Genomic DNA, 26,664 nt, shown 5'->3' with positions numbered 1-26,664 from the left:
TCATGGGGAGGGGGGAGGGGGGAGGGGGAGGGATTGCATTGGGGAGTTATACCTGATATAAATGATGAATTGATGGGTGCTGACGAGTTGATGGGTGCAGCACACCAACATGGCACATGTATACATATGTAGCAAACCTGCACGTTATGCACATGTACCCTAGAACTTAAAGTATAATAATAAAAAAATAAAAAAATAAAAAAAACTAGCCGGGCAAGGTAGCGGCGCCTGTAGTCCCAGCTACCCGAGAGGCTGAGGCAGGAGAATGGCCTGAACCCGGGAGGCGGAGCTTGCAGTGAGCTGAGATCCGGCCACAGCACTCCAGCCCGGGTGACAGAGCGAGACTCCGTCTCAAAAAGAAAAAAGAAAAAAAAGAAAAAAGAAAAGTAGGTATGTATGAGAAAGATATGCGTTTACATGTCTACCCTTGCCCTCTCTGTCTCTTCCCTTCTCTCTCTCTCCCTCCCTCCCCACCCCCTATGCTCTACACCCCCAACCCCCACATGTATTTACCTTTCTCTAAAAGCTTTGCATAGCCAAGAAACGTGCTCTTTTTTATTTTTAGGATATTAGATATTTCATTTTCTTATGGTAAGGCAAAAGATTAAGGCAACTAAGACGTACAATGTACCTACTGTGTGGCAGGCACAGAGGCAAGGGCTTTTACATGTGTTATTTAATGTAATTGTAATTCTCACAAAAGCCGTCTAGAGTTGAAAATATTTCCAACTATAAATGAGGCAAATGGAGCACAGAGAGCCTTAATTATTTCACCCAAAGTTCAGTGTTAGAGGCAGGATTCCAACCCAGGTCTGGTGGGCTCCAAAGCCTTGTTGGTTTGCCATTCCTCTCGCTAACAAATGAAACTGGTCTGTGACTTTTGCATTTCACCCCGCTTCCACAGTCACTGGTGGGGCTTATTTAAATTAATCAGATCCTTCAAAGTATCCTCAAGTTCTCCTTTGAAAAGAAAGTCGGGGGGCAGGGGGAGGAGCAGAGGAGAGGAGAGAAAAAGGAAAGGAGTCAGAGAGAGAGAGAGAGAGAGAGAGACCTGGCGGTCTCAGCTGGGTGCCAAGGTTTCCTAAGCCCAAGTTCCCCAAGGTTGAGCCTGCATTAGCAGGCCAACAGCTTCTAGTAATCCACTTTTATTTAATTAATAGTGAAATTGTTGAAGAATTGCAAGTGGTGTTCTGGTTCAGAAACCTTCCATTCTATGGGGCATTGCTTTTGCCTCACTCATAAAACCAAATGCCCTGCCTCAGGATAATAAGTGAACATGAGGTAAGAAAAAACACAAGAGGTAAGAAAACACATGAGGTAAGAAAAAAACACAATGTCACGTGTAAATTCTGCACTTGTTCTCAAAGCAAACCTCTCCTGTGTTTGCAATTAGGATGTTATCTAGGAGTATATTCAAAACTTTTGAGGTTTTTATTTTAGTTTTTCTTTTATTATGTGCTGTTTTAGTAATATCAAAGAATACATGTAATATATAAGTTATATGGCATAACAATAAAATTAATGTTTATGAGCCCTGATTAAAGAATCAACAACATTAATATCATCATTGCAACAACTCTATTAGAATGGAAGCTCTGTGAAGGCATGGATTTTTGTCTGTTTTGTTCACTGCTATATCCCCAGGACCTAGAAGAGTGTCGGCCACATAATAGGAGCTTAGTCAATATTTTTTAAATAAGAGCGTAAATCTACTTATATCCTCTTTCCTCTTATCGTCACTCCCAGCCTCCCCTCAGGGGTAGCCACTATCCTATTTTAGGGTTTTAATATTCCCTTGCATTTTGATAACTTTTCACATGTATATTCCCAAATAATATATTGTTTGCTTTTGCTTCTTTTTGAACTTATATAATGGAATCATATTGTATGTATCCAGTTGTGAGTTATGACTTTTACACAATATTAGTATTTGAGATTCAACTGTGTGTAGCTCGATTCCATTCCTTTTCATTGCTGAATTGTATTTTATTGGATATGTGTGCCATAATTATTTTTCTCCTGTCAGTTGATGTCTATCTTTTATGCTTTTATAAACAAAACTGCTATGACTGTTCCTGCATGTGCCTCCTGGTACATATGTGCCCGACTTTCTCTAGGATATAAGCCTCAGAGGGGGACTGCACTTGGGATTTTCATTTCCAGAGCCCAAAGTTTAGTTCATGAGTCAGAGCTGCAATGTGCCATTTTTCCACACTAGGTCAGGATCAGTGGGAGTGCTACCCAAAATATGTTCCTAGTGGGGGAATCGGGGAGAGGCAGAGACTGTCCTAGTGAGGCCAGGAGTTACTATCTCAGGTCTCTAGTCAAAATGGGTTGCAATTAGTAAAAGTCCAGATTCTGAATCCCCTTCACTATTTATCTTCCTCTTCCTCCTTTACAGTTATTTTTGTTCAAGGTGCACTTTATTAAACTCATACCTAACAAACAAAACTCTAATGAATATTTTGTCTTTCATTGATTGTAAATTCAATTAGATTCTTTGAAAAAATTTTAACTGTATTTTCACTTTAGCATGGATGAAAATTTCAATTTCTTTAAAAAACATTTTTAGTAATAACACAATAAAGTCTACCCTCATAACAAAATTTAAGGGCACAACACCATATTGTTAACTATAGGCACAATGTTGTACAGCAGATGTCTAGAATTTTTTCTTCATGCTTAACTGAAACTTTATAGCCATTGAACGGCAACAGTCCATTTCTATTTCCTAAAAGTCCTTTACAAAATGAGTTTACCGCATGTTTCCATTTTGTTTATCTGAGAATTTTTTTCGTTTTTCATTATACTTTAAGTTCTGGGATACATGTGCAGAATACACAGGTTTGTTACATAGGTATACACGTGCCAGGGTGGTTTGCTGCACCAATCAACCGTCATCTACATTAGATATTTCTCCTAATGCTATTCCCCCTGCTTGCCCCTCACTCATCACTGGCCCCAGTGTGTGATATTCCCTGCCCTGTGTCCAAGTGTTCTCATTGTTCAGCTCCCACTTATGAGTGAGAACATGCAGTGTTTGGTTTTCTTTTCTTGTGTCGGTTGGCTGAGAATGATGGTTTCCAGCTTCATCCATGTCCCTGCAGAGGACATGAACTCATCCTTTTATATGGCTGCATAGTATTCCATGGTGTATATGTGCCACATTTCCTTTATCCAATCTATCATTGATGTACATTTGGGTTGGTTCCAAGTCTTTGCTATTGTGAATAGTGTCTCTGTAAACGTAAGTGTATATGTCTCTTTATGGTAGAATGATTTATAATCCTTTGGTTATATACCCAGTAATGGGATTGCTTGGTCAAATGGTATTTCTAGTTCTAGATCCTTGAGGAATTGCCACACTGTCTTCCACAATGGTTGAACTAATTTACACTCCCACCAACAATGTAAAAGCGTTCCTATTTCTCCACATCCTCTCCAGCGTCTGTTGTATCCTGACTTTTTAATGATCACGATTCTAACTGGCATGTGGCATGTGGCATGTGATGGTCTCTCATTGTGGTTTTGATTTGCATTTCTCTAATGACCAGTGGTGATGAGCTTTTTTTAATATGTTTGTTGGCTGCATAAATGTCTTCTTTTGAGAAGTGCCTGTTAATTTCCTTCACCCACTTTTTGATGGCATTGTTTTTTTCTTGTAAATTTGTTTAAGTTCCTTGTACATTCTGGATATTAGCCTTTTGTCAGATGGATAGACTGCAAAAATTTTCTCCCATTCTGTGGGTTTTCTGTTCACTCTGATGATAGTTTATTTTGCCGTGCGGAAGTTCTTTAGTTTAATTAGATTCCATTTGTCAATTTTGGCTTTTGTTGCCATTGCTTTTGGTGTTTTGGTCATGAAGTCTTTGACCATACTTATGTCTTGAATAGTATTACCTAGGTTTTCTTCTAGGGATTTAATGGTTTTAGGTCTTACGTTTAAGACTCATCTTGATTTAATTTTTGTATAAGGTGTAAGGAAGGGGTCCAGGTTCAGTTTTCTGCATATGGCTAGCCAGTTTTCCCAACACCATTTATTAAAGAGGGAATCCTTTCTCCATTGCTTGCTTTTGTCAGGTTTGTCAAAGATCATATGGTTGTAGATGTGTGGTGTTATTTCTGAGACCTCTGTTCTGTTCCATTGGTCTATATATCTGTTTTGGTACCAGTACCATGCTGTTTTGGTTACTGTAGCCTTGTAGTATAGTTTGAAGTCAGGTAGCGTGATGCCTCCAGCTTTGCTCTTTTTGCTTAGAATTGTCTTGGCTATGGGGGCTCTTTATTGGTTCCATATGAAATTTAAAGTAGTTTTTTCTAATTCTGTGAAGAAAGTCATTGGTAGCTTGATGGAATTAGCATTGAATCTGTAAATTACTTTGGGCAGTATGGCCATTTTCATGATAATGATTCTTCCTATCCTTCAGCATTGAATGGTTTTCCAGTTATTTTTGTCCTCTCTTATTTACTTGAGCAGTGGTTTGCAATTCTCCTTGAAGAGGTCCTTCACATCCCTTGTAAGTTGTATTCCTACGTATTTTATTCTGTTTGCAGCAATTGTGAATGGGAGTTCACTCATGACTTGGTTCTCTGTTTGTCTGTTATTGGTGTATAGGTATGCTTGTGATTTTCACACACTGATTTTGTATCCTGAGACTTTGCTGAAGTTGCTTATCAGCTTAAGGTGATTTTGGACTGAGATGATGGGGTTTTCTGAATATACAATCATGTCATCTGCAAACAGAGACAATTTGACTTCCTGTTTTCCTATTTGAATACCCTTTATTGATTTCTCTTGCCTGATTGCCCTGGCTGGAACTTCCAATACTATGTTGAATAGGAGTGGTGAGAGACGGCATCCTTGTCTTGTGCTGGTTTTCAAAGGGAATGCTTCCAGTTTTTGCCCATTCAGTATGATATTGGGTGTGGGTGTGTCATAAATAGCTCGTCTTATTTTGAGATATATTTCATTAATACCTAGTTTATTGAGAGTTTTAGCATGAAGGGGTGTTGAATTTTGTCAATGGCCTTTTCTGCATCTATTGAGATAATCACATGGCTTTTGTCATTGGTTCTGTTGATGTGATGGATTATGTTTACTGATTTGTGTATGTTGAACCAGCCTTGCATCCCAGGGATGAAACCCACTTGATCATGGTGGATAAGCTTTTTGATGTGCTGCTGGATTTGGTTTGCCAGTATTTTATTGAGGATTTTCACATTGATGTTCATCAGGGTTATTGTCCTGACATTTTCTTTTTTTATTGTGTCTCTGCCAGGTTTTGGTATCAGGATGATGCTGGCCCATAAAATGAATTAGGGAGGGTTCCTTCTTTTTCTGTTGTTTGGAATAGTTTCAGAAGGAGTGGTACCAGCTCCTCTTTGTACCCCTGGTAGAATTCGGCTGTGAATCCATCTGGTCCTAGACATTTTTTGGTTGGTAGGCTATTAATTACTGCCTCAGTTTCAGAAATTGTTATTGGTCTATTCAGGGATTTGACTTCTTCCTGCTTTAGGCTTGGGAGGGTATATGTGTTCAGGAATTTTTCTATTTCTTCCAGATTTTCTATTTTATGTGCCCCAGAGGTGTTTATAGTATTCTCTGATGGTAATTTATATTTCTGTGGGATGAGTGGTGATATCCCCTTTATCATTTTTTATTGCATCTATGATTCTTCTCTCTTTTCTTCTTTATTAGTTTGGCTAGTGGTCTATCTACAAAATAGACTGTTTATCTGATATTTATTTGTAATTATCTAATAATAATAATCATTATCATCATCAGCATCATCATTATCATCTCCTTTCCCCATACATACATTTGTGTCTTTCAAATAACAATCCCATCTTTGAAGTACATCCTCATCTGTAGCAGTCTTCACTCTGCTTTCTTATATCATTTACTATCTTATTTTATAATCATTTACTTCCCGTCTTTCTTCTCTAACAAATAGTATTTTTTTAGGGCCAAAGAAATATCTCGATCACCACTATATCCCCAGCATCTACCCCTGTGCCTGGTCCATAGGGCTAGATGCTAAGAGTTGAGTTGAATCAATCTAACTAATCTTAACCTTCAGTAGAACAACATGGTTTGTCAGTGGTTAAGAATCTACACTTTGGAGTCAGACTCACCCAGGATGGAATCCTGGCATTGCCACTTATTATTAATAGATGCGTGACCTTGAACAAGTTCACTTAATTGTTCTGAGCATCAGTTTCCTCTTCTGTGATATAGGGATGATACAGAGCTACCTGCTAGGTTGTTGGAAGAATTAAATGAGATGATATATATGATATGGCCTGGCACATAGAGTGCCTAAATACACGTTGTTCTGATTTTATTTGGACTGTTTGTGTTAGTAACAGAAGTCAAAAGGTGGAGAAAGGAGACAGGTACTTGGGAAAATTTTCTATTTCTTCTCCATGTTTCATTCAGGACTGAGGAAGGGGGCACAGTTTTTACCCAAGGAAATGACATTTTTAGCCGAAGGAATTATGATCTTAGCATTTAGCTGAATTGTATATTGGAAGTAAGCTCTTTCCCTGTGGAACTTATGGCCTTGCTAGCCTTGGTTTGTTGGAAGTGTTCTTGCTGGCTTTCTAGTTAGGGTAGGGAAAGGAAGGCTTGTGGGGAGTGAAGATAGGCCATGATATCAAGCCACTGAGTGTGCAAATCAGTAGAACTTTTTGATTGCTTTCTGTTGTACTTGGGACTTGAATAAAGGCTGATATTTGTGTCTTGCTGGTAAAGTGCTTGTAAAGTGAGTGAAAGTTTTCTTTGTTCTTGTCCTGCCAGAGCTGTTCACTTGGGGCTGAGAGGAGGATAACTTTTCATGTTTTTATTTTTTTTATTCTGATGACTGTGCTGAGCATTTGAATGAAAGGGCCATTGGTGGAAAGTAAAGGTGAATAGTGAGAAGACAATAGGGTAATGGAAACTGTAATGGACTTGGAGTCAAATTATTCTGAACTTCTCTCCAAGTCTTACTTCTTTCATCTGTACAATGGATATTAAAATGAGAAAATAAGTTTGTCTTCACAGAGTTATTGTTAAGTGTTGAAATCACCTGACACAGCAAAAAGGCTCCCATTAGGGCTCATTTTCCTTCATTCCTTAGTAAGGAAGAAGTACTCATAAAATACAGCAGTTGTGCTCTTGTGAATGATAGCATGGGCAGTTGTCATCTCTCTGAGGCAGATTAACCCAGAATGCCACTTGAGTTTTGTTTAATGCTTAGGCATAAGACATAGGAAAGACAAAAGTTGACCTTTGGGTAGTGAAAACAACGTTCCATTTTGTTCAAACTTGAATTTTTTACTATAGGAGACTGAGAATTAACCTTCCATGAAGGTTTTAGGATTTTCTTTCTGGCTCTTCTCTTTCATATCCACCTGAAAGAGCTTGGACACAGATGTTCTTGGAGAAAGGCAGTTAAACAAGGTGACTTCTGAAGCTCCATCCTTGCCCAAAGAACTTATGAGTCCCTTAGTGGCCAAGTATTTTGATGATAGTAGCCTAAAAGATGTCCAGGATCACCGTGCATCATTTTTTCAACAGAAGCCTCAGGCATAGGAATTATACTTGGTACTTTATGTTGTGGAATGAAATCTGGCAGATGTCCATGTGATCTAGAGAAACACCTAAGGAAAGTGAAGAAATGGGGGAAAAAAGAATAAGACTTGTATGATAATACTAATCACGATCCTTGTGTATTTATTCCAAGGACATTTTATCCATTAGCTGATTTATATTACGACTCACAGCAGCAGCTCAATAGGATGGGAGATATTATCCCTATTTTATAGATGAGATTTGAGGCTCGAGGAGCTAAATTAAGGAACACCAAATTCCTTTGATATTTGGTCTGGTTTTGTTATAGTTCTCCCTTTGGATGAGGTAAAGTCACAAAGCTGGGTTCATATCATTTAATTAGTCTGAAAATGTTGCCTGAACACCACCTTAAGTTAGATATCTTAACCTCAGGTTTCCTACCTTCATTGCTCCCTCTTATAGACATAGACTATGAGATTGGCTAATCCCAGAGAACTTCCCTAATCCTTTGGCAAGATCCAAAAAGGCTCAGTCACACCCTATGACCGCCATCTTTAGGAGAAGTCTCAGAAAATTCAGCTTCACACTAACTCACTTGAGCATCAAATAATAGTAGTTTATGCATGCAGGTTAATCCTGAAGACCTCAGACTTCACTTGCCTATTTTTGCCATTCAATGACATGTGTTGCATTGGTTTTTTTGTGTCTTTCCAGTTTGGAGACTGCCAGGGACCATGTTTTGCCCATTGACTATTACTTTCCACCCCAGAAGACCTGCCTGATCTGTGGAGATGAAGCTTCTGGGTGTCACTATGGAGCTCTCACATGTGGAAGCTGCAAGGTCTTCTTCAAAAGAGCCGCTGAAGGTAAAGGGACATGCACATGCACTTCTGTTTCCCTTTCTCCTTTACCTTCCAGAGAGAGATACTAACCTTTCAGGGCCCAGGATTTTATCATCTCAGAAACAGAGTCATTGACAAGGCCCTATCAAATAACTTAGGAGCCTAAGGAAGCAAATTTTTGTACTTGCTAGTTCCCTGGTTTCAGCAGCCTTGTTTGTACAGGCAATGTAGGCAGTGAAGGTGGTCCCAGCTGGGGCTTGGGGCTCAGTAGGTCCTAGAAATGAAAGAAAAATTAATGATTTGAAAAGATTTAATTTCCTCCCTTCTTGTTTTCTACTCTGCTGGCTAGTAAAGGAAAAATTTGTCCTTATTATAGAGGTTAGAAGTGGAGAAACCCCAACTGAATCCCCAGCCTGTTCCTTGGGATGAATATGAGACAGTTCCTTAGCAAAGGCTTCCTGGCTTCGGCCCCAGAAAGAGAGTGTTCTCACTCTTCAGCAGACTATCAGTCTCTGCACCTGCTCCCTACTGTTGCTGCCTCCTTGGGACCTGTCTTTGCGTTAATAGTTCCTAGGTAGGTAAGAACTCAGAGTGAAGAAACACATTTATTCTCCTCTCCAGAGACCTGACCTCAAAGCCTGTCCATTAGTCCCTAATCTTAATCTAAGGTAGCATCTTATATCTGGCTAAATTGGCTCAAGCCCTAGCTCCTTAGTTTTATTTAGCTTAGAACAACTCATGTCTGCTCAACCCCTAGAGGTGCTCAGCCTACATTCTGCAGTAGAAACTCCCATTTTCAGGCCTCTTATATATGGTAATGTCTCTTCCTATAACCACCCAGGGCTTAAGCTTCCTGCTTATCCACTTCACTCTCCACCCTGTATTGAGGGCTTTCTTCTCAAATGGACATTGATGAGGAGCCCCTAGCGAGATATGCTGTGCTCTGGAACCAGACCCGTTGTCAAACGCCAGTATTCACCTCTGCCCCGACTTTCCCCAAAGAGGTACTTCCTGCCAAGGCCTTTCTCTTTCCTCTCACTGGCTGGAAGTGTTGAGTTCCACGTCAGAACCAGAACAGAGAACCTTTCCTTCTATAAGAGCTATAAACCTTGAGAACAATCTTAAAGATAGGTATGTAGTCCACACCATTCACCGCAAATGTACTGATACTCATCAGAGGATGGAGGAAGCACCAGAGAGTTTGAAGCATCTAGAGAAAAGGTAGAAAGAGAATGCCCTTTAACTGACCTCCTCGATGATAGTCAATCACAATGATGAGTGTTAATTCATCATTTTGGCTGGGTGGCAGAAATATCTATAAAACAGAAGCTACTATGTTGTTTACTTCCAGTCCTCGGGGCCCACAAGAAGGCAGCTATCATTTGGTATTACTAAAAACATGCCCCATGTTCAGCTCATACCCCCAAATGACCCATTGCTACTGTTTATGCTGGGCGAGCATGAAGCCCAGGGCCCTAGTGTCTAGGTCTGGGCAGTGAGGCCTAGAGCAGAGCCTAAAGAACCTGAGAGCAGTGCCTTCCTTTCTTCAGAGTACTCATGAAAGGATGGCTGTCAGAAAAGGAAGTGAGGAGGGGCTCCAGAGACCTCAGACCACCCCAACTTCCCCAGTGAGACCCTGGCACTTCCCCATACCCTCTCACCCAGTGGGCCCTCTCTATAGAGCAGAGAATGAAACAGGACAGTCATCTAGAGGTAGTGTGTCAGCAAGCCCAGGCACCACAGTAATAGCAGCCATATCAGATGGGAAAGGAGTTCAAGTGAACAAACAAGCAAATTCAATAGTCAGATAGATTAGATTATACTTGATGCTGTCTCTGGGTTTTACAAATCTGGGTCACCAAATTGTTATTTTCAGAAAACAGAGGAAATGCTCAATCACATTGTGAAAGGGAAGATTTTACTGTCATATCATACATCCTACATGGGAGCTTTCTGCAGAAGTTAGAGCTGAAGGATGGAGACAGGCAGAAGGGCAGCTGGTAGGGCTGCCTGGGAGGAGCTCTGCCATGAGGTGGATCCTGTGCCATTTGAGAACAGGGAAGAAAGCAATGAGGTTGTGGGGAGGGAATCACCCAACTCACAGAACATACAGAAATCCAGCAAGGTTTCAAAATGCTCTACACCCTAGAGTCTCTTAAGTTAGGGAAACTCTCTGAGCTCAAGGGGCCAAATGCTCTTGCCTGCTTGAAATATGAAAAATCAGCAATGGATTCCTTGCAAAACCAGGAAAAGGGTACCTTCTGAACCCCTTGGTTATTTTGAAATATGGACCATAAATTTCAGTCCTGAGCCCTTTGAAGGTAGGAGAAGGTGGTTTAGAAAACACACACACACACACACACACACACACACACACACACACACACACACACCTAAATAAAGCAAAAAAAAAAATACTGGTGTTTTCTTTCTCCCCACATCTGTAAAGTTGTTGGATTGATTTTACTGCCGTAGTTATCCCTATTTGAAGGCAGGGGGCTGTCTTATTACCCAAAGAGAACATTTATTGATTTGATTATCTTTTTCCATTTTTACAGTGCATCTTTTTCACCCATATGGCCTTTCTGGAGGTGGTTCTCAATCTGGCTTGTTGAAACATCAAATTACACCTGTCTTAGAGAGAGTAGAAACAGAAATCTTTCTCTTCCTTATTTGCTTGTTGTAGTCAGTTAACTCAGACTATGTATTCAGACTCATGATTATCACTTAATTCATAGTTTCAGAAATCTCTGGAATGGGCACAAGTACAGGACTTAAAAGCCTGGCATCTCAGACAGAAATATATTTCTAGCTTTGATGGTTTATAATACATGGGACTTACAGAAATATATTTCTAGCTTTGATGGTTTATAATACATGGGACTTTTAGGCTGTCATTGATGCAGGGCTCAGCACAGAGTCAGTTGTAATCTGGCCAGGTTTTGTTGTTGAGAAAGAGTGGGAATGGGGAGTCCTACATTTTCTCCTTGTCAGTAATATTGGAGAACTGGGGTAAGGGTGAAGCTGGGCAGGGAAAGGTCTGCATAGAAAAAAGGGTCTGGTGAGAAAAAATAATGCTACTAAGCCATGAGGGTAAAATGACCAAATTATGGTTGACAGAAACTTGGTCATAGTGTGTGGGGGGAGGGTGGGGAGTGAGGGCAGAGAGAAAGTTGGTCTAAGTCTGTGTTGGGGGGCAGTGCTTGGTAGGATGAACTCTGGGTTAGAAACAGGCATGTAGGGAAATAGTTGGTTTATGGTGTGGGTAGGATGAGTGGGGTGGTGAAAGGGAAGGCATTTTGAATGCTAAGAGACCAGGAAGTCAAAGTAAAGCAATTACCCATAAACAGAGGTAAGGGCTCAGAGAGGTTTTAGTTGTATAGTCTTGGATAAGAAATTTCCCCTTTTGAACCTCAGTTTTTCTTGACTGTAAAACAACGGACTTGAACTAGATATTTCAAAATGTGCTTCCAGGTTAGACATTTTGTGATCGTTCTACAAATTACAAACATAATCATCATAATTTCAGCAAACTCACATGTATTTATACCTGCCTATGTTTTTGGTCTTGCTTTCCTAGAAGATGACTAATCCAAGATCCTAATCAATTAAAGAAGCAATCTTCAGATGGGGATAGAGCCAGCTGAGAGAGTATACTATGTATGGAGTGGGTTAAAATTCAGGACTCTGAGATTTTTACCTTGTGATCATTGCTGGGTAACTTCCTTTCTTTTCTATTTTCTCATCTGGAAAATCAGGATATGAATCCCCATCTCTACCTCATTATGTTTCAAAGAGGGTTGATTAATCCATCATGTGCATTATGTGCTCAAGAATTTACTATTTTTCAGATATTTTCTAGTAAAACGTTGGAGATTATATGTCCATTTGTTTTGTACACATGGAGTGCTGTTTGGTACACATCATAAAATTGAAACTGTAGTTTACATTCTGAACGCAAAGAATTACACCATCCTCACTGATGTTTACAATAGGTCCCAATTTAGTTTCTTTGGCAAATTTTATGTAAGTATGGCTTTGATTCTCTCTCTCACCCCAGGTTTTTGTTAGGGAAGAAATGCAAGTGAACCCTCATTGAACTCTTTCTGTCCTTTAAATCCATTCTTTCCCACCTCAACTCATATGGAATTGAATGTTACCTCTAGTTTGGAGTCTAGCAGAGAGTTTTTGGTGCATATCAGTGTCCCCTTCACTCCCTGACTTTTCGAGTAACATTTCCCAGAGGCAAATTAACTGTGCTAAAAGGATCTGCTTGCAGCTTCAACAGAGCCTTCATCAGGTATCTTTGGCCAAGGAGTTGACTGATCCTGACTTTGCGAGTCCTAGAGATCTTTTCACAAAACTCCTCTCATGTTTCTGTCTCTGGTTTTCTTAAAAGTCGCAGACAGACTTTAGATTTAGGGGTTGGTTAACTTTTTGTAAAGGGCCATGTAGTAAATATTTTAGGCTTTGTAGATCATATGGTCTCTGTGTCAACTACTCAGCTCTGCCTTTGTAGGATGAAAGCAGCCATGGATAATACTTGAACTAATGGAAGTAGCTGTGTTCCAATAAAACTTTATGGGCACTGAAATTTGAATTTCACTTAATTTTCACATATCATTTAATATTATTTTTCTTTTTAACCATTTAAAAATTTAGAAATCATTCTTAGCTCATTGGGCCTCACAAAAACAGATGGTAGAGTGGATTTGGTTTATGGGCTGCAGTTTGTTGACCTCTGCTTTAGATAATCACTTCTGTACTTATAAATCTGCAAAGGTTTTATGTTTTCCCATCTCTTGGTATCTTAGTAGCTCTCTAGATTATCTAATTTAAAATTTTTTTCTCAGTAGGCCAGTCAAAGTTTGCACATCTTGTTAGCACAGAATGCCTGGCCTAGTGGCTTCTTGTCCCTGACCTTTTTTACTAAACAGGAGAAAAACTAAATGTCTAGAAATGCTAGAAGAGGATACTATTTTGTTTTAATGATCTAGTAGATCACTCCTCCTTGCAATACCAAGAGGAGAAACTGAAAATATTTCAAGCATTTTCTAGACTTCTGTGCTTTAAATGTGTGGATAACTATGAACTACATAAGAAAGAACTTTTCTGGATGACACATATATTCCAGATGGCAAAAAGGAAGCGCTTTGGGGACTCTCTGGTAACAAGTGTCATGGAAAAATTGTGTGTCTCATAGAAAGTAGATCCCAGGAAGCCAGCTGGGTTGTGGATCTGCCATATATTACCTCATGATTCTGTCTTCGCACACTCACTGGCTTAATTCTGGGCCTCCCCATAACACGACTAGACCACAGGCTTGCAGAAGAAATAATTTAGCTCTGTAACTCATTGCAGTTGGTGCCCACCCAAGTCTCTGTCAGTGCCCAATTCCGGAGCCATGCCAAGAATTTGCCATTGCTGCTTCGTAGTGGCGCTGTGCCTGCTTATTTATAGCCTGTTCATTTTATGAAACAGGGATTAATAAGAAGTTGCCATAGTACTTGCACCATTATGTAAATATCTGCAATGCTTACATAACCTTTGTCACTTGCAAGATCTTTTGAGTCCATTGCTTTCTGCTACCATGCCTTACCAATTTCCTAGTCCTTTATTATTATTTTTTAATTTATTATATTTAACTTCTGTGATACATGTTCAGAATGTGCAGGTTTCTTATATAGGTATACACGTGCCGTGGTGGTGTGCTGAAACCAACAACCTGTCATCTGCATTAGGTATTTCTTCTAATGCTATCCCTCCCCTAGCCCAGTGTGTGATGTTCCCCTCCCTGTGTCCATGTGTTCTCATTGTTCAACTCCCACTTGTGAGTGAGAATATGCAGTGTTTGGTTTTCTGTTCCTGTGTTTGTTTCCTGAGAATGATGGTTTCCAGCCTCATCCATGTCCCTGAAAAGGATGTGAACTCATCTTTTTTGATGGCTGCATAGTATTCCATGGTACATATGTGCCACATTTTCTTTATCCAGTCTATCATTGATGGGCATTTCGGTTAGTTCCAAGTCTGTGCTATTGTGAATAGTACTGCAATAAACCTACGTATGCATGTATCTTTATAGAAGAATGATTTATAATCCTTTGGATGTATACCCAGTAATGGGATTGCTGGGTCAAATGGTATTTCAGGTTCTAGATCCTTAAGGAATCTCCACACTGTCTTTCATAATGGTTGAACTAATTTACACCCCCACCACCAATGTAAAAGCATTCCTATTTCTTCACATCCTCTCCAGCATCTGTTGTTTCCTGACATCTTAATGATCGCCATTCTAACTGGCATGACATGGCATCTCATTGTGTTTTTGATTTGCATTTCTCTAATGACCAGTGATGATGAGCTTTTTTTTCATATGTTTGCTGGCCGCATAAATGTCTTCTTTTGAGAAGTGCCTGTTCATATCCTTCACCCATTTTCTGATGTGGTTGTTTTTTTCTTGTAAATGTGTTTAAGTTCCTTGTAGATTCTGGATATTAGCCCTTTGTCAGATGGACAGATTGCAAAAATTTCTCTCATTCTGTGGGTTGGTTGTTCACTCTGATGCTAGTTTCTTTTGCTATGCAGAAGCTCTTTAGTTTAATTAGATTTCATTTTGGCTTTTGTTGCCATTACTTTTGGTATTTTAGTCATGAAGAATTTGCCCATTCACAATTGCTACAAAGAGAATAAAATACCTAGGAATACAACTTACAAGGGATGTGAAGGACCTCTTCAAGGAGAACTACAGACCACTGCTCAAGGCAATAAGAGAGGACACAAACAAATGGAAAAACATTCCATGCTCATGGATAGGAAGAATCAATATTGTGACAATTGCCATACTGCCCAAAGTAAATTATAGATTCAATGCTATACCCATTAAGCTACCATTGACTTTCTTCACAGAATTAGAAAATACTACTTTAAATTTCATATGGAACCAAAAAGAGCCCATATACCCTAGACAATTCTAAGCAAAAAGAATAAAGCTGGAGGTATCAAGTTACCTGACTTCAAACTACACTACAAGGCTATAGTAACCCTTATCAATTTTGTATGTGCCTCTCCATATTCTGTAGCCAGAAGCGTCTTCAGTCCTTTAAGGGAATTTCTGGGTGACTATCAAACTCTGGTAGTTCATTTTTGCAGTTGACTGCTATTATGAGGATAAGTGTCAGACTCACTCTCTCTTCAGAGATAGAAATTACGTATTAATTATCTGGATTCTAGACCCACAGCAAGGAGCAAACTGCTCCTCAAAATAACTGAATTCTGCGAGAAGTCATCATTGTAAACCAGCAATATCTTCAGTTATAGTAGCCATGTGTGAGTGCTTCTGGAAACTGTTTTTCAGATTTTCATCTTCCTTCCCTGTCTCTTCATAGCTAGGCAGCTGCTTTCAGCCTTGTGCAGATGCTAGTGAGCTTTGTACCTACAAACCTGAGAAAATTGAACTGAGATTTGGAGGTGAATGACTCTTGATAAAGGGAACAAGGTTTAGAATTCTCAGTCCCTTTGCTCCCAGGCTGTGTTGTGACTACTTAGGCACTCCAGTGAAATCACTATTCCTCCTGTCTAGACTAATGCCTATCTCTGCAGAGCACCTCATGAGAACAGGCCTGGTAGTAATATCCTCATGCATTCAGTCAGCAAATATTTACGGAGTGCTTACTACATGTAGGATATTGGGCTGACATACTCAAGATACAGGGCTTGCTTCCAGGAGGTTATAGTTTATTGATCATATAAGTGGCATTATTTTTTGAGACGGAGTCTTGCTCTGTCTGTCGCCCAGACTGGAGTGCAGTGGCACGATCTCAGCTCACTGCAAGCTCCACCTCCCAGGTTCATGCGATTCTCCTGCTTCACCCTCCCGAACAGCTGGGACTACAGGGGTGCACCACCACACCTAGCTATTTTTTCTTTTTTTTTTTTTTTTTTTTATTTTCAGTAGAGACAGGGTTTCACCATATAGGCCAGGCTTGTCTCGAACTCTTGACTTCGTGATCCACCCACCTCAGCCTCCCAAAGTGCTGGGATTACAGGCGTGAAAATGTGACAATCTTTAAAGCTCTTCAGTGGATGAAAGGCCACCCTATCTACTATACATTTGAACTTTGCAACTATCTTGGTACAGAGTGAGAGGTTATTCTCTTGGTTTTCCATATGAGTAAACTGAGGCTTTGCCAGTTCATCAACAGGTAGTAAATAATATATCTGGAATTTGAACCCAGGTCTTCTGGGGTCAAAGGCAGCATTCACTCTGTTCCATCACAGCAGCTTCTCAAATAAGCCAACATAGAAACCAAGTACTATGCCTAGGCAACAAGAAAGGCAGCAATGAAGAGCAACAGCAGAGTGAAATATGAGAGAAGGAATTAAGAAAGATGTTAAGTACTGTGGGGAGTAACCAAGAAACCACCAAGTATCGCTAACATCACAGGGAGCTTGTCTTCCTAAGAAAACGCCAAGCACTTAAAACAGCTGGTAGTTCATCAGCAACTCTCTTCATTAGATGTGTGAGGGACATGTCGGTCATAGTCCTTCTACCAACTTATATGCTTCAGGGGGAAGTTCTGATTCTGATGAGACCCAGCATGGTCGCTCTTAATTCACTGTTGTCACACAACTATAAAACAGGAAGCACAACTTAACACCTGTGCTCATGAGAATTTTGCTCCTTATGACCAAGCTAAAGAAAGAGCTTAGACAGGATGTATGGATATACATGTAGATTCATGGTTCCTTGGCTCTTTGGTTTGAACCTTCTCAGCAGAGCATGCCACAGAGTGTTTTCGATGGGGCCAGTAGCAAGAGAAATCCATTTCCCTCCTCCTCGATGTCAGAAAATAGAGAATATTGTCTTTCAGGATAGAATTAAAAAGTCATAGAGGCAGCAACTTGTTTTCCTATATTAGGGTTTTAAAATTCTGTTTTTCCTTCCTCTCCTGAGTCACATCATTGTGTGGATGGACCTTCATTTCATTGTGGTATCTGGATGTGGGCCCTGAAGACCATGGACTTCTAACAGTTCCTTAAGTTACAGAAGCACATTCCTATAGGTCACAAGCTCATTTACTTACAGGATGGTTGACTCAGTCACAGGTTATTTCATGAAGATACTTAAAAGATTTGCAGTGTTCAAAACTGCAGGATCTTTAAACACTAAAACTTGAAGGAAGGGAACTTGGAAATCAAAAAATCTGGTCAAACCATTTCATGGAAAAGGAAAGTGAGGCTCAGAGAGAGGAAATTACTTTACTGGGTTTCTATAGCATATAAATGGCAGAAGTGAGAGCCTCCCTGCCATTTCTAGTTTTCTGCCTGAGAGACCCTCCTGCTTCACAGCTAATTAGCAGAGTCACAGAGGTCATTACCTTGCAATTCTCAAGAATTATGTGAGGCAGCATAGTAAGCATTTATGGCCCTTGGTTCCCAGAAGGAGCTTAGTCCCTGATAGTCCTCTCTGCCTTTGCCATTATGTGAGACTATCTTCTGTAACTGTATGTCTTCCCCCTAGTAAGTTAATGAGTAATAAAGGTATTCCGTAGTGAGAGGACTCTGTAAGAGAATTCTTGGTGTAAGGATTGTTGCAAGGTTGTTTTGTGTGTATGTGCATGTATAAACTTTTTTAGGGAGTGTATTCATAGCTTTTACATGGATCTCAGAGGCTCTATAACCCACAGAAGATTAGAGAATACTGGTCTTGTCTTTGGTAAGGATTTTATAGATCCATAAGGGAGTATTCTGACTACAGTGATATCCAACATGGCTATTTAATGCCTGGCATTTTCCCCACATAACATACGTTTATTCAACAGTCAGTGCCTACTGTGTACATGAGACCTATACCAGGCACTGGGAAAAGAGACATGAAATAACAGCTAAAACTGTTTATTGAGCAGTCAATATGCATTAGATGCTTTGTAGGCATTTTCTTATTCAATCTGTGTACCCTCAATTTACAAATGAGGGAACCGAGACACAAAAGAGTTGAGTGATTTGCCCAAAGTCATACAAATAGTCAGTGGCTATGTGGTGAATATAACATGAAAGAGTGAGATTACTGCTGTACTAAAAGTAGGCACATAATCCCCTGAGCAGATAGTATGAGAGAGGGATTTATTTTACCTGGAAAGTTTAGGAAGGCTTCACAGAGGAGTTAAGGGTTAATCTGGATCTTGAGGGATGGATAAGAATTTGCCAGATACAAAAAGGTAGAAAGAGAACTTCAGGAGGAGGGAACAAGTTGAGCAAAGACAAGGTGATGTGAAAGCGGGAGGCTTGTTTGGGGAGCATTATGGAATCTCGAAGTCATTGTGGGGAATCTCATCAGATGCAGCAAGCTGCTTGACAGGCCTTCAGTTGACTCTTTGTACCTTGCTCCCTCCCCATGCTGAGCTGTCCATAGCTGCCCTAGGCTGGTGTCCGGGATTTTCGGAAGGTTACTATTCAGGTAGTGTAACAAGATGCAGTACAAGAGCACCAGATTGGGGCTCTGGCTCTGCTACTGACTTACCACCTGGCCTTAAGCATGTCTAGTTCCCTCTTTGTACATTAAAATCTCCATTGGAGCAGTAACATGGTTGTATTAAATGATCTTGAAGATTTTAAAAATAAATATATAACAATATAAATCGTTAACAAATAATTTTAGTAGTAAATTTCTAAAATTTTACAGATAATCCACATTCATGCATTGGCCAATGGTTCACTTTGTATGCATAGTTCTTTGGGAAACAGGCAGACCGAATTTCAATCTTTAGTTGTAAGACTTAATACATATGTGACCTCGAGCAAATTATATTGAATGCCTCTACAAGGATAATAATATGTCACAGAACTATTGTAAGAACTAAATGATGTGTAATAAAGCTCCTGGTACTCAGTAAGTTTTGTATCCTTTTCCTAGAGTGAGTCTTGGTCATAGACACGCATATACTTGCAGGGGTCCCTGAGTAGGCAGAAAGAACAAATACCTACCACAGTAGGTATCTGTGGTATTCCCCAGGTAAAGGAGACCTTGGGTTGGTGTAAGATTTCACTTCACTTTAGAGTTACTTAATTAGGGACCAGAAAGGCCATCAGCATCTGTATGAGAATATAACAAAGGTCAATTTCTTCCTCTTTACTTTTTACCTCCCCTTATGCTGTGAGTAACATTCCCCAGCCAGCCCAGCCGGCACGTGTTCTTTGCCTCTCCTGACTTCCAGACTTTGGTCTTGAAGGTGTCAGAGCTCTCTGTGCCCCCAACAAGATAAGTCTGACCTCCTCAGCAAATTCAACTCCTAAGCCACTGTCCAGGAGAAGAGCTAGCAAGGTCATAAATTATTCTCCGTATTTTCCAGCCATTGGTTTCCCTTGTCCAGCCAGAGGTGTGTCTTAAAGTATGCTGAGGCCAGATTCAATAGAAACCTGAGCCAGCACCTGTGTAAATAATTTTTAAAACTCCCTTTCCTGAAGCTGGATGAATATTTTTTAAAACTAAGCTGGATTATCTTTTATCTAGCATGCCGTTTCCTACATTCCTAGTGCTATGGACCTCTTGGAGGAATGTGATTTGGTTATAGTGGTATTGTCTTGCTTGTCTCTGTGGGGGAGGAGGACATTTCTTTCAAAAACAAGGTAATACTTCGGTCTGGCCTATGACTCTGTTTTGTTTAAAATGAAACTATGGCACTGTACTGGTACTCATTCTGCTTCCTATAGGTTAGCTTTACATCCCTCTGTCTTCACCCACTCTACAGTTCTGATCCTTTTAAAAAGCAGCCAACCAAAACCAGCAAGTACATACTGCTTATCTCTGACTTCTACCTGAATCAACTTCAGATCTTGTCCAAAGCTCCATCTGAAGAGAGGGGGATAGCACCCTGCCAAGAGCCCTCAGGGCCCATCAGTAAGTAGACATCCTGTCCTTGAGGTCTCCTAACTCTGCTCAGCTTCAGAATACAGAAGGGGTTGGTTCTTCATTTGTGTTGTTTATAACTAAAAGCCTCCTACTTCCCGCTTTTTTGCATAGCTTCTTCTGCCATCCCACCTGTGTAGCCTCTTTAACTCCTCCAAAACTCCTCTGTAGCCTGTGTCACTTGGAAAGAGTTTTCTTTGTCTCTTTTGCAACTTGACAATGACTAGCCAGCAAGTTTAAGTTCAAATTATTGTTCCATGGGAACAGAGATAGATATAGGAAACAAAAAAAAGGGATATGGAGGTATGGAGTAATTTCCCACCTACCTAGTGAGCACTACTGAGATATTCAAGTGCTCTCTACTCAAGAATTCTATTGATATAAAGGTAAAAAACTTGATCTTAGGTCTAATATCCATTAGTAGTGTGACCTTGGGAAAACGATACCACTCCCAAAGGCTTAGTTTTTTTAACTATAAAATAGGAATAATGATGACCACCCCCAGAGGATTCATAAGGATAACATGAGATAAGGCAACTTGAAATTCCCTAGCATGGCGATAGACTTTTGAAAATAAAATGAACCAAACACTGATAACAGTACTTCCTAGTGCACAAATGAGAAATCAGTCCCTCATCAAATTACAGCACATTTCCAATGCTCCGATTATGTCACTGTAGAAATGCTAATGTGGATTAAATAACTTGTCTGTTGCTATTTATACAGATAATTTGATAGTAATTATTTTTGGACATGGATAGTTTTGAAGCCTTACAGATGAGTCCATCCCCAAGTACCCAAAACTAAAGAAAGTTGGCTAGAGTGATGGCAAGGTGGCAGCACAGAGCTCCCTGGGTTCTGGGCCCTGTCCCCTAGCTAGGGAGAACTCCAGACTATAAGCATTTGTATTCTCATAGTCCAATGGCAGGGAAAAGGGCTGAAGGTGAGTGCTTTTCACTCATTTATTTTTTCAACAAGCATGTATGGTGTCAGGCCTTGTATACATCCACAGACAAATGTGAGCTAGCCGTGTCCTCAAGGAGATTTCAGTCTGGTGGACTTGCCTTCCAAGGTCAGTTGCAGCTTTAGCACTGCAAAGAGTATCTACCTGCGGCAGATACAATGTGATGGGACATGGCAGAGAAAAAATCTATACGCAGAGCCTCCTCATCCCCAGGCATGGAAACAATCCTAACCCAGGCTGGCATAGTAGTGGGGCCTGTCCCTATCAGCAGGTTTGGAAGCTTTAACAACAACAAAAACAATAATAATGGTGATGATAATCATAGTACCTAATGTTACCAAACATTTTCCATGTGTTAAGTACTATACTAAGTGCATACTTAATCCTCACAACAACTCTATAAGCTAGTAGATACACTTAACTACTACCCTGATTTTACAAATATGGAAACTGAGGCACAGAAGACTAAGAGAACAGGAATACACCTAATTCACCTCAGTTCAACAAACATCAAGCATCTGTTTTATGTCAGGCCTCGTGCTGGGTACCAGGGAGAGAGAAATGAGTAAAGCATAGCTTCAGTCCAGTGGGAGCAAATGACAGCACACAGTGGACAGGTATATTGCAGCCCTTCTGCTTGAGGTTAAGAACTCATTGTCAGTGATGAATGAAACATAGTCCTTCTCTCAAAGATCTTAAAGCTTAGTAGGAGATATCTGTGTGAAAACAAAAATTAAAGACTGCTGTGGTAAGTATCATAAGAGATAAGTGGAAAATGAGAGAGAGATCACTGTAGCAGTTGATTGGTTTAAATCAAAGCCCCCCAAAAAACAGTGTTATTGAGAATTATAGAACAACTAATTGATTTAAATCAAAGCCCAAACAGAACAGTGTTTGCTCATTTTATTTCAGTTTGGTTGATAGATTTTCATTTTTTATTCCATCCCGACAATGGAAGATTAGTGCTTGTTTCCCACCCAAGGATACCAGGATATTTCAGGGACTGTATTACAATATAGTTAAATTATTCCTTTATCTCAAAGCACACCCACACTTTCCCCTATCCTTACCTTTACTCAGGCTATCTCTTCTGCCTCAGGTACTTTTTCTCTACATTTCCATATTCTTAAGTCCTACCTTCCTTCAAGGCCTCACTCGAATGCCTCCTCCTACCTGAAGCATCCACCCCATCGAAAGGTACCTCGCCACCTCCTGTACTCCCACATCACTTCATGGGTGTCTCTCTGTGGTTCTTACCACTTCCTGCTTTATCTTTCAGTAATGTACTTACAATTCTCTTTCCTCCACTAGACAGAGCTCTTCAGACAAAGATTCACTTGGCTGAAACCATGATTTTACTTTAAACACATTGAAAACCTCTACCGGAGTGCATTGTGTCTGGTGGGCTTCAACCTTAATTCTTAAGTATGTGAAAATACGTCACCTATCTGGAGGTTTACACTTTCTGCTAATGACTTTATTTTTAAGTCCACCACGCTAACACAGCAAATGCTTAAAACTTGTCTTCATTTCCTTTAGGTCTGGCCCTCGTGCGTGCATATAATTTATAGAGTCATAGAGTCACTGTTTTGCTCGGTTGTCCTCATGCCTCTATATTATTGGAGGTTTAGATTGTTTCCACACACTTAGGTTGTATTCATGTACATTTTTTTTCTTTTTAAATTTCCCTAGCATCCATTTCCACCATTGGAAATTCAGGGTCAAAACAGGGGTTGGAAATTGGAGCATGTGTATCACAGATAACCAATCATGTGTTATGACTTAAGAATTTATGAAAAGGCCCTCTACCTGAAGATATCTTGCTACTGATGCTGTCTCACAGTGTCTGAAACTCCCATCATATGTGGAATTGTTTTGGAAGATTTTGCCTCCTGGGGCACATTCAGCCATAATCAGGAAATAGTGTTGAGCATTAGACTGTCAGTATGTCCATTAGCAAGACTGTGGAGGAATGGAATCACCAATATTATATTTTATAGGGGATACAGAATTCAAGAGAAGTTCTGAAGAGAAAATGCTTATCTAGAATAGGAAGGCTTAGATACAGCATGAAAACTGCAGGCTTTGAGGAGCCAGAGGTCAAATGAAAGCACTGAGTATTTGTTTAGATGAAAGAACAGAAAGGGAAAAGAGAAGCAGAGGAAGGGATAGTAGAGAGAAATGAATAAGTTTTATCCATTTAACTTGGAATTGTGTTTGGCTATGGGCACAACAGAAGCAGTGAAATCACTTTATTTTATTCTTCATAGACAGCGTCTTGCTATGTTGCCCAGGCTGGAGTATGCAGCTCTTCACGGGTGTGATCATAGTGTACTACACCCTCAAACTCCTGAACTCAAGCAATCCTCCAACCTCAGCCTCCTGAGTAGCTGGGACTACAAGTGCACACCACCACACCCAATGAGATCACTTAAAAACTAGGGAGAGATGTGTGAGTTCTGGGCAACCAGTAGTTAGAAAACCATGAGGGGTTTGGAAATCAGAAAACCAGCAGAGGCAGGAAAACTCAGGGCAGCATGGCAGATTCAGTATATACAAGTAGGTTCACACCAGTCATCATACAGAATTGTAACTGCTGATGTGGAGTAGAGGCTAGCTTTGTCTGCTGTGTGATACCCAAACCTTTAAGAATAGTAGGTGTATATGGGGAATTGGAGGGAGATAGGCGGCTGTATTTACTAGTTGGTCGATTTCACTGAGATGGTTTGGGTATTGTGGCTTCCAGATGCTCCGATTTTCTTTTTTGGGTAGAGACTCCAACATCATTACAGAACTATAAATTACATATGAAAAAGAAAGGTCTCCTATGTTAGAATAGAAAATAGAATGCTGTGGGGTTGAGGGACAGTGGGTCTGTCTAGGAAGTCAGATAGTATTTTCCAGTTCTGTCCCTCAGAGTTCCTTGTCCCCATTGAGACTCAATTTCTCTTACTTTGGTTTCTAGTGTTACCACCCACTGTTCTTTTCCGTCTCAACCCTGAGTATAAGTACAGATCACATTCCTTGGGTTCTTAGAACATAATAGAAATGAACTCTCATTCATCAAAATGCCCATTAGTAAATACTGAGGGAGAACAAACTAGAAGTCCAATATAGAAAATAAAAATAGGATTATATTCCTTGGAATCGCAGAAAAAAAACAATGAAGAGCTTTCTTCGGGCATTAGACACCTTCCCATAAGGTGGCTGACTCTCTTTTAGTCATGTCAACTTGGCCCAATCTTCACTTGGTAGCACTTCTTTCTTGTTCATTAACCCATCTGCTATGCTCCTATGGGGTCCTAGAGAAATGCCACCCATGTACACGCATATCCAATAACACAAAGATCACTCTCAACTGACAAGCCCTTTTATGATGCTGTGAGCATTTGACACCCTTGTTGCTAGTAATATCAGTGAATGACCTGACCCATTTTGGGAGCAGACTATGATCAGTATATTGCCTCAAGGAGGCCCTCACTGTTCTAGAAAATATAATTCCAGAGTTTGCTGACTCACACCGTGGAATATGTGCAAAAATGGATCCTGCAGATAAGCCTTTCTCTGACTAGTTTCAGAATTTTTTTCTGGGTAATTTTAAATTTTTTTTTTATTTTTGTAGGTACAAAGTAGGTGTATATATGTATGAGGTACCTGAGGCATTTTGATACAAGCATACAGTGTGTAATAATCACCAGTGTCAATGGGGTATCCCTTACCACAAGTATTTATCCTTTCTTTGTGATACAAACAATCCAATTATATTCTTTTAGTTATTTTAAGATGGACAATAAGTTATTGTTGACTGCAGTCACCCTGTTGAGCTATGAAATACTAGATCTTGTTCATTCTAACTATATTTTTGTACCCAGTAGCCATCCCACTTCCTCCCCTCCCACTACCCTTCCCAGCCTCTGATAACCATCATTCCACTCTCTATGTCTATGCGCTCAATTGTTTTAAGTTTTAGTTCCCACAAATATGTGAGAAAATGCCAAGTTTGTCTTTCTGTGCCTGGCTTATTTCACGTAATGTAATGTCTTCTAGTTCCATCCATGTTATTGCAAATGACAGGATCTCTTTCTTTTTTATGGCTGAATAGTACTTTATTGTACGTATGTACCCCATTTTCTTCATCCATTTGCCTGTTGATGGACAAGAGTTGCTTCCAAATATTGGCTATTGTGAATAGTGCTGCAATAAATGTGGGAATGCAGATATCTCTTCAATATGCTGATTTTCTTTCTTTAGGGTGTATACCCAGCAGTGGGATTGCTGGGTCATATGATAGCTCTATTTTTAGTATTTTGTGGAACCTCAAATCTATTCTCCATAACGATTTTACTGACTTACATATCCACCAACAGTGTATGAAGATACTCTTTTCTCCACATCCTCACCAGCATTCATTACTTCCTGTTCTTTGGATGAAAGCCATTTTAACTGTGGTGAAATGAGATCTCATTGTTGTTTTGATGTGCACTTCTCTGATGATCAGTGAGGTTGAGGACTTTGTCATATATCTGTTTGTCATTTGTATGTTTTATTTTGAGAGATGTCTACCCAGATCTTTTGCCCATTTTTTGATCAGATTGTTAGATTTCTTTTTTCCTACAGAGTTACTTGAGCTCCTTATATACCCTAGTTATTAATACTTGATCAGATGGGTAGTTTGCAAATAGTTTCTCTCATTCTGTGCGTTGTCTCTTCACTTTGTTGATTGAATCCTTTGCTGTGCAGAAGCTTTTTAACTTGATGTGACCTCATTTGTCCATTTTTAGTTGCCTGTGCTGGTGTGGTATTACCCAAGAAATTTTTGGCCAGATTAATATTCTGGAGAGTTTCCCCAATGTTTTCTCGAAGTCGTTTCATGGATTGATGTCTTAGATTTAAGTCTTTAATATGTTTTGATTTTATTTTTGTATTTGCTGAGAGATAGGGCTCTAGTTTCCTTCTGCATATGGATATCCAGTTTTTCCAGCACCATCTTTTGAAGAGACTATCCATTCTCTAATATACATTCTTGGCACCTTTGTTGAAAATAAGTTCACTGTAGATGTACGGACTTGTTTCTGGGTTCTCTGTTCTGTTCCATTGGTCTATGTGTTTGCTTTTATATGAATACCATGTTGTTTTGGTTACAATAGCTCTGTAGTATAATTTGAAGTCAGATAATGTGATTCTCCCAGTTTTGCTTGGTTCTTTTTCCTCAAGATAGCTTTGCCTATCCTGGGCCTCTTGTGGTTCTATATACATTTTAGGATTATTTTTTCTATTTATGTGAAGAATGTCATTGATATTTTGATATAAATTGCATTGAATCTGTAGATAGCTTCAGGTAGTGTGGACATTTTAACAATATCGATTCTTGAAATTCACGAGCATGGAATATCCTTCT

General features: G+C 39.8%; 1 protein-coding gene across 3 annotated transcripts in view; it reads left to right on the top strand.

Moving 5' to 3' along the window:
* AR (androgen receptor) overlaps positions 1-26,664 on the top strand; it is a 166,713-nt gene that overhangs the window by 87,342 nt on the left and 52,707 nt on the right. For all 3 annotated transcript variants that reach the window (XM_023198439.1, XM_023198441.1, XM_023198440.1), the window contains exon 2: positions 8,270-8,421. In XM_023198439.1, coding sequence (XP_023054207.1) covers positions 8,270-8,421 — 152 coding nt within the window. The remainder of the gene's footprint in view (positions 1-8,269; positions 8,422-26,664) is intronic.

The sequence above is a fragment of the Piliocolobus tephrosceles genome, chromosome 12, assembly GCF_002776525.5.
Source record: "Piliocolobus tephrosceles isolate RC106 chromosome 12, ASM277652v3, whole genome shotgun sequence".
Lineage (NCBI taxonomy): Eukaryota > Metazoa > Chordata > Mammalia > Primates > Cercopithecidae > Piliocolobus > Piliocolobus tephrosceles.
This window is presented reverse-complemented; position numbering and strand designations above follow the sequence as displayed.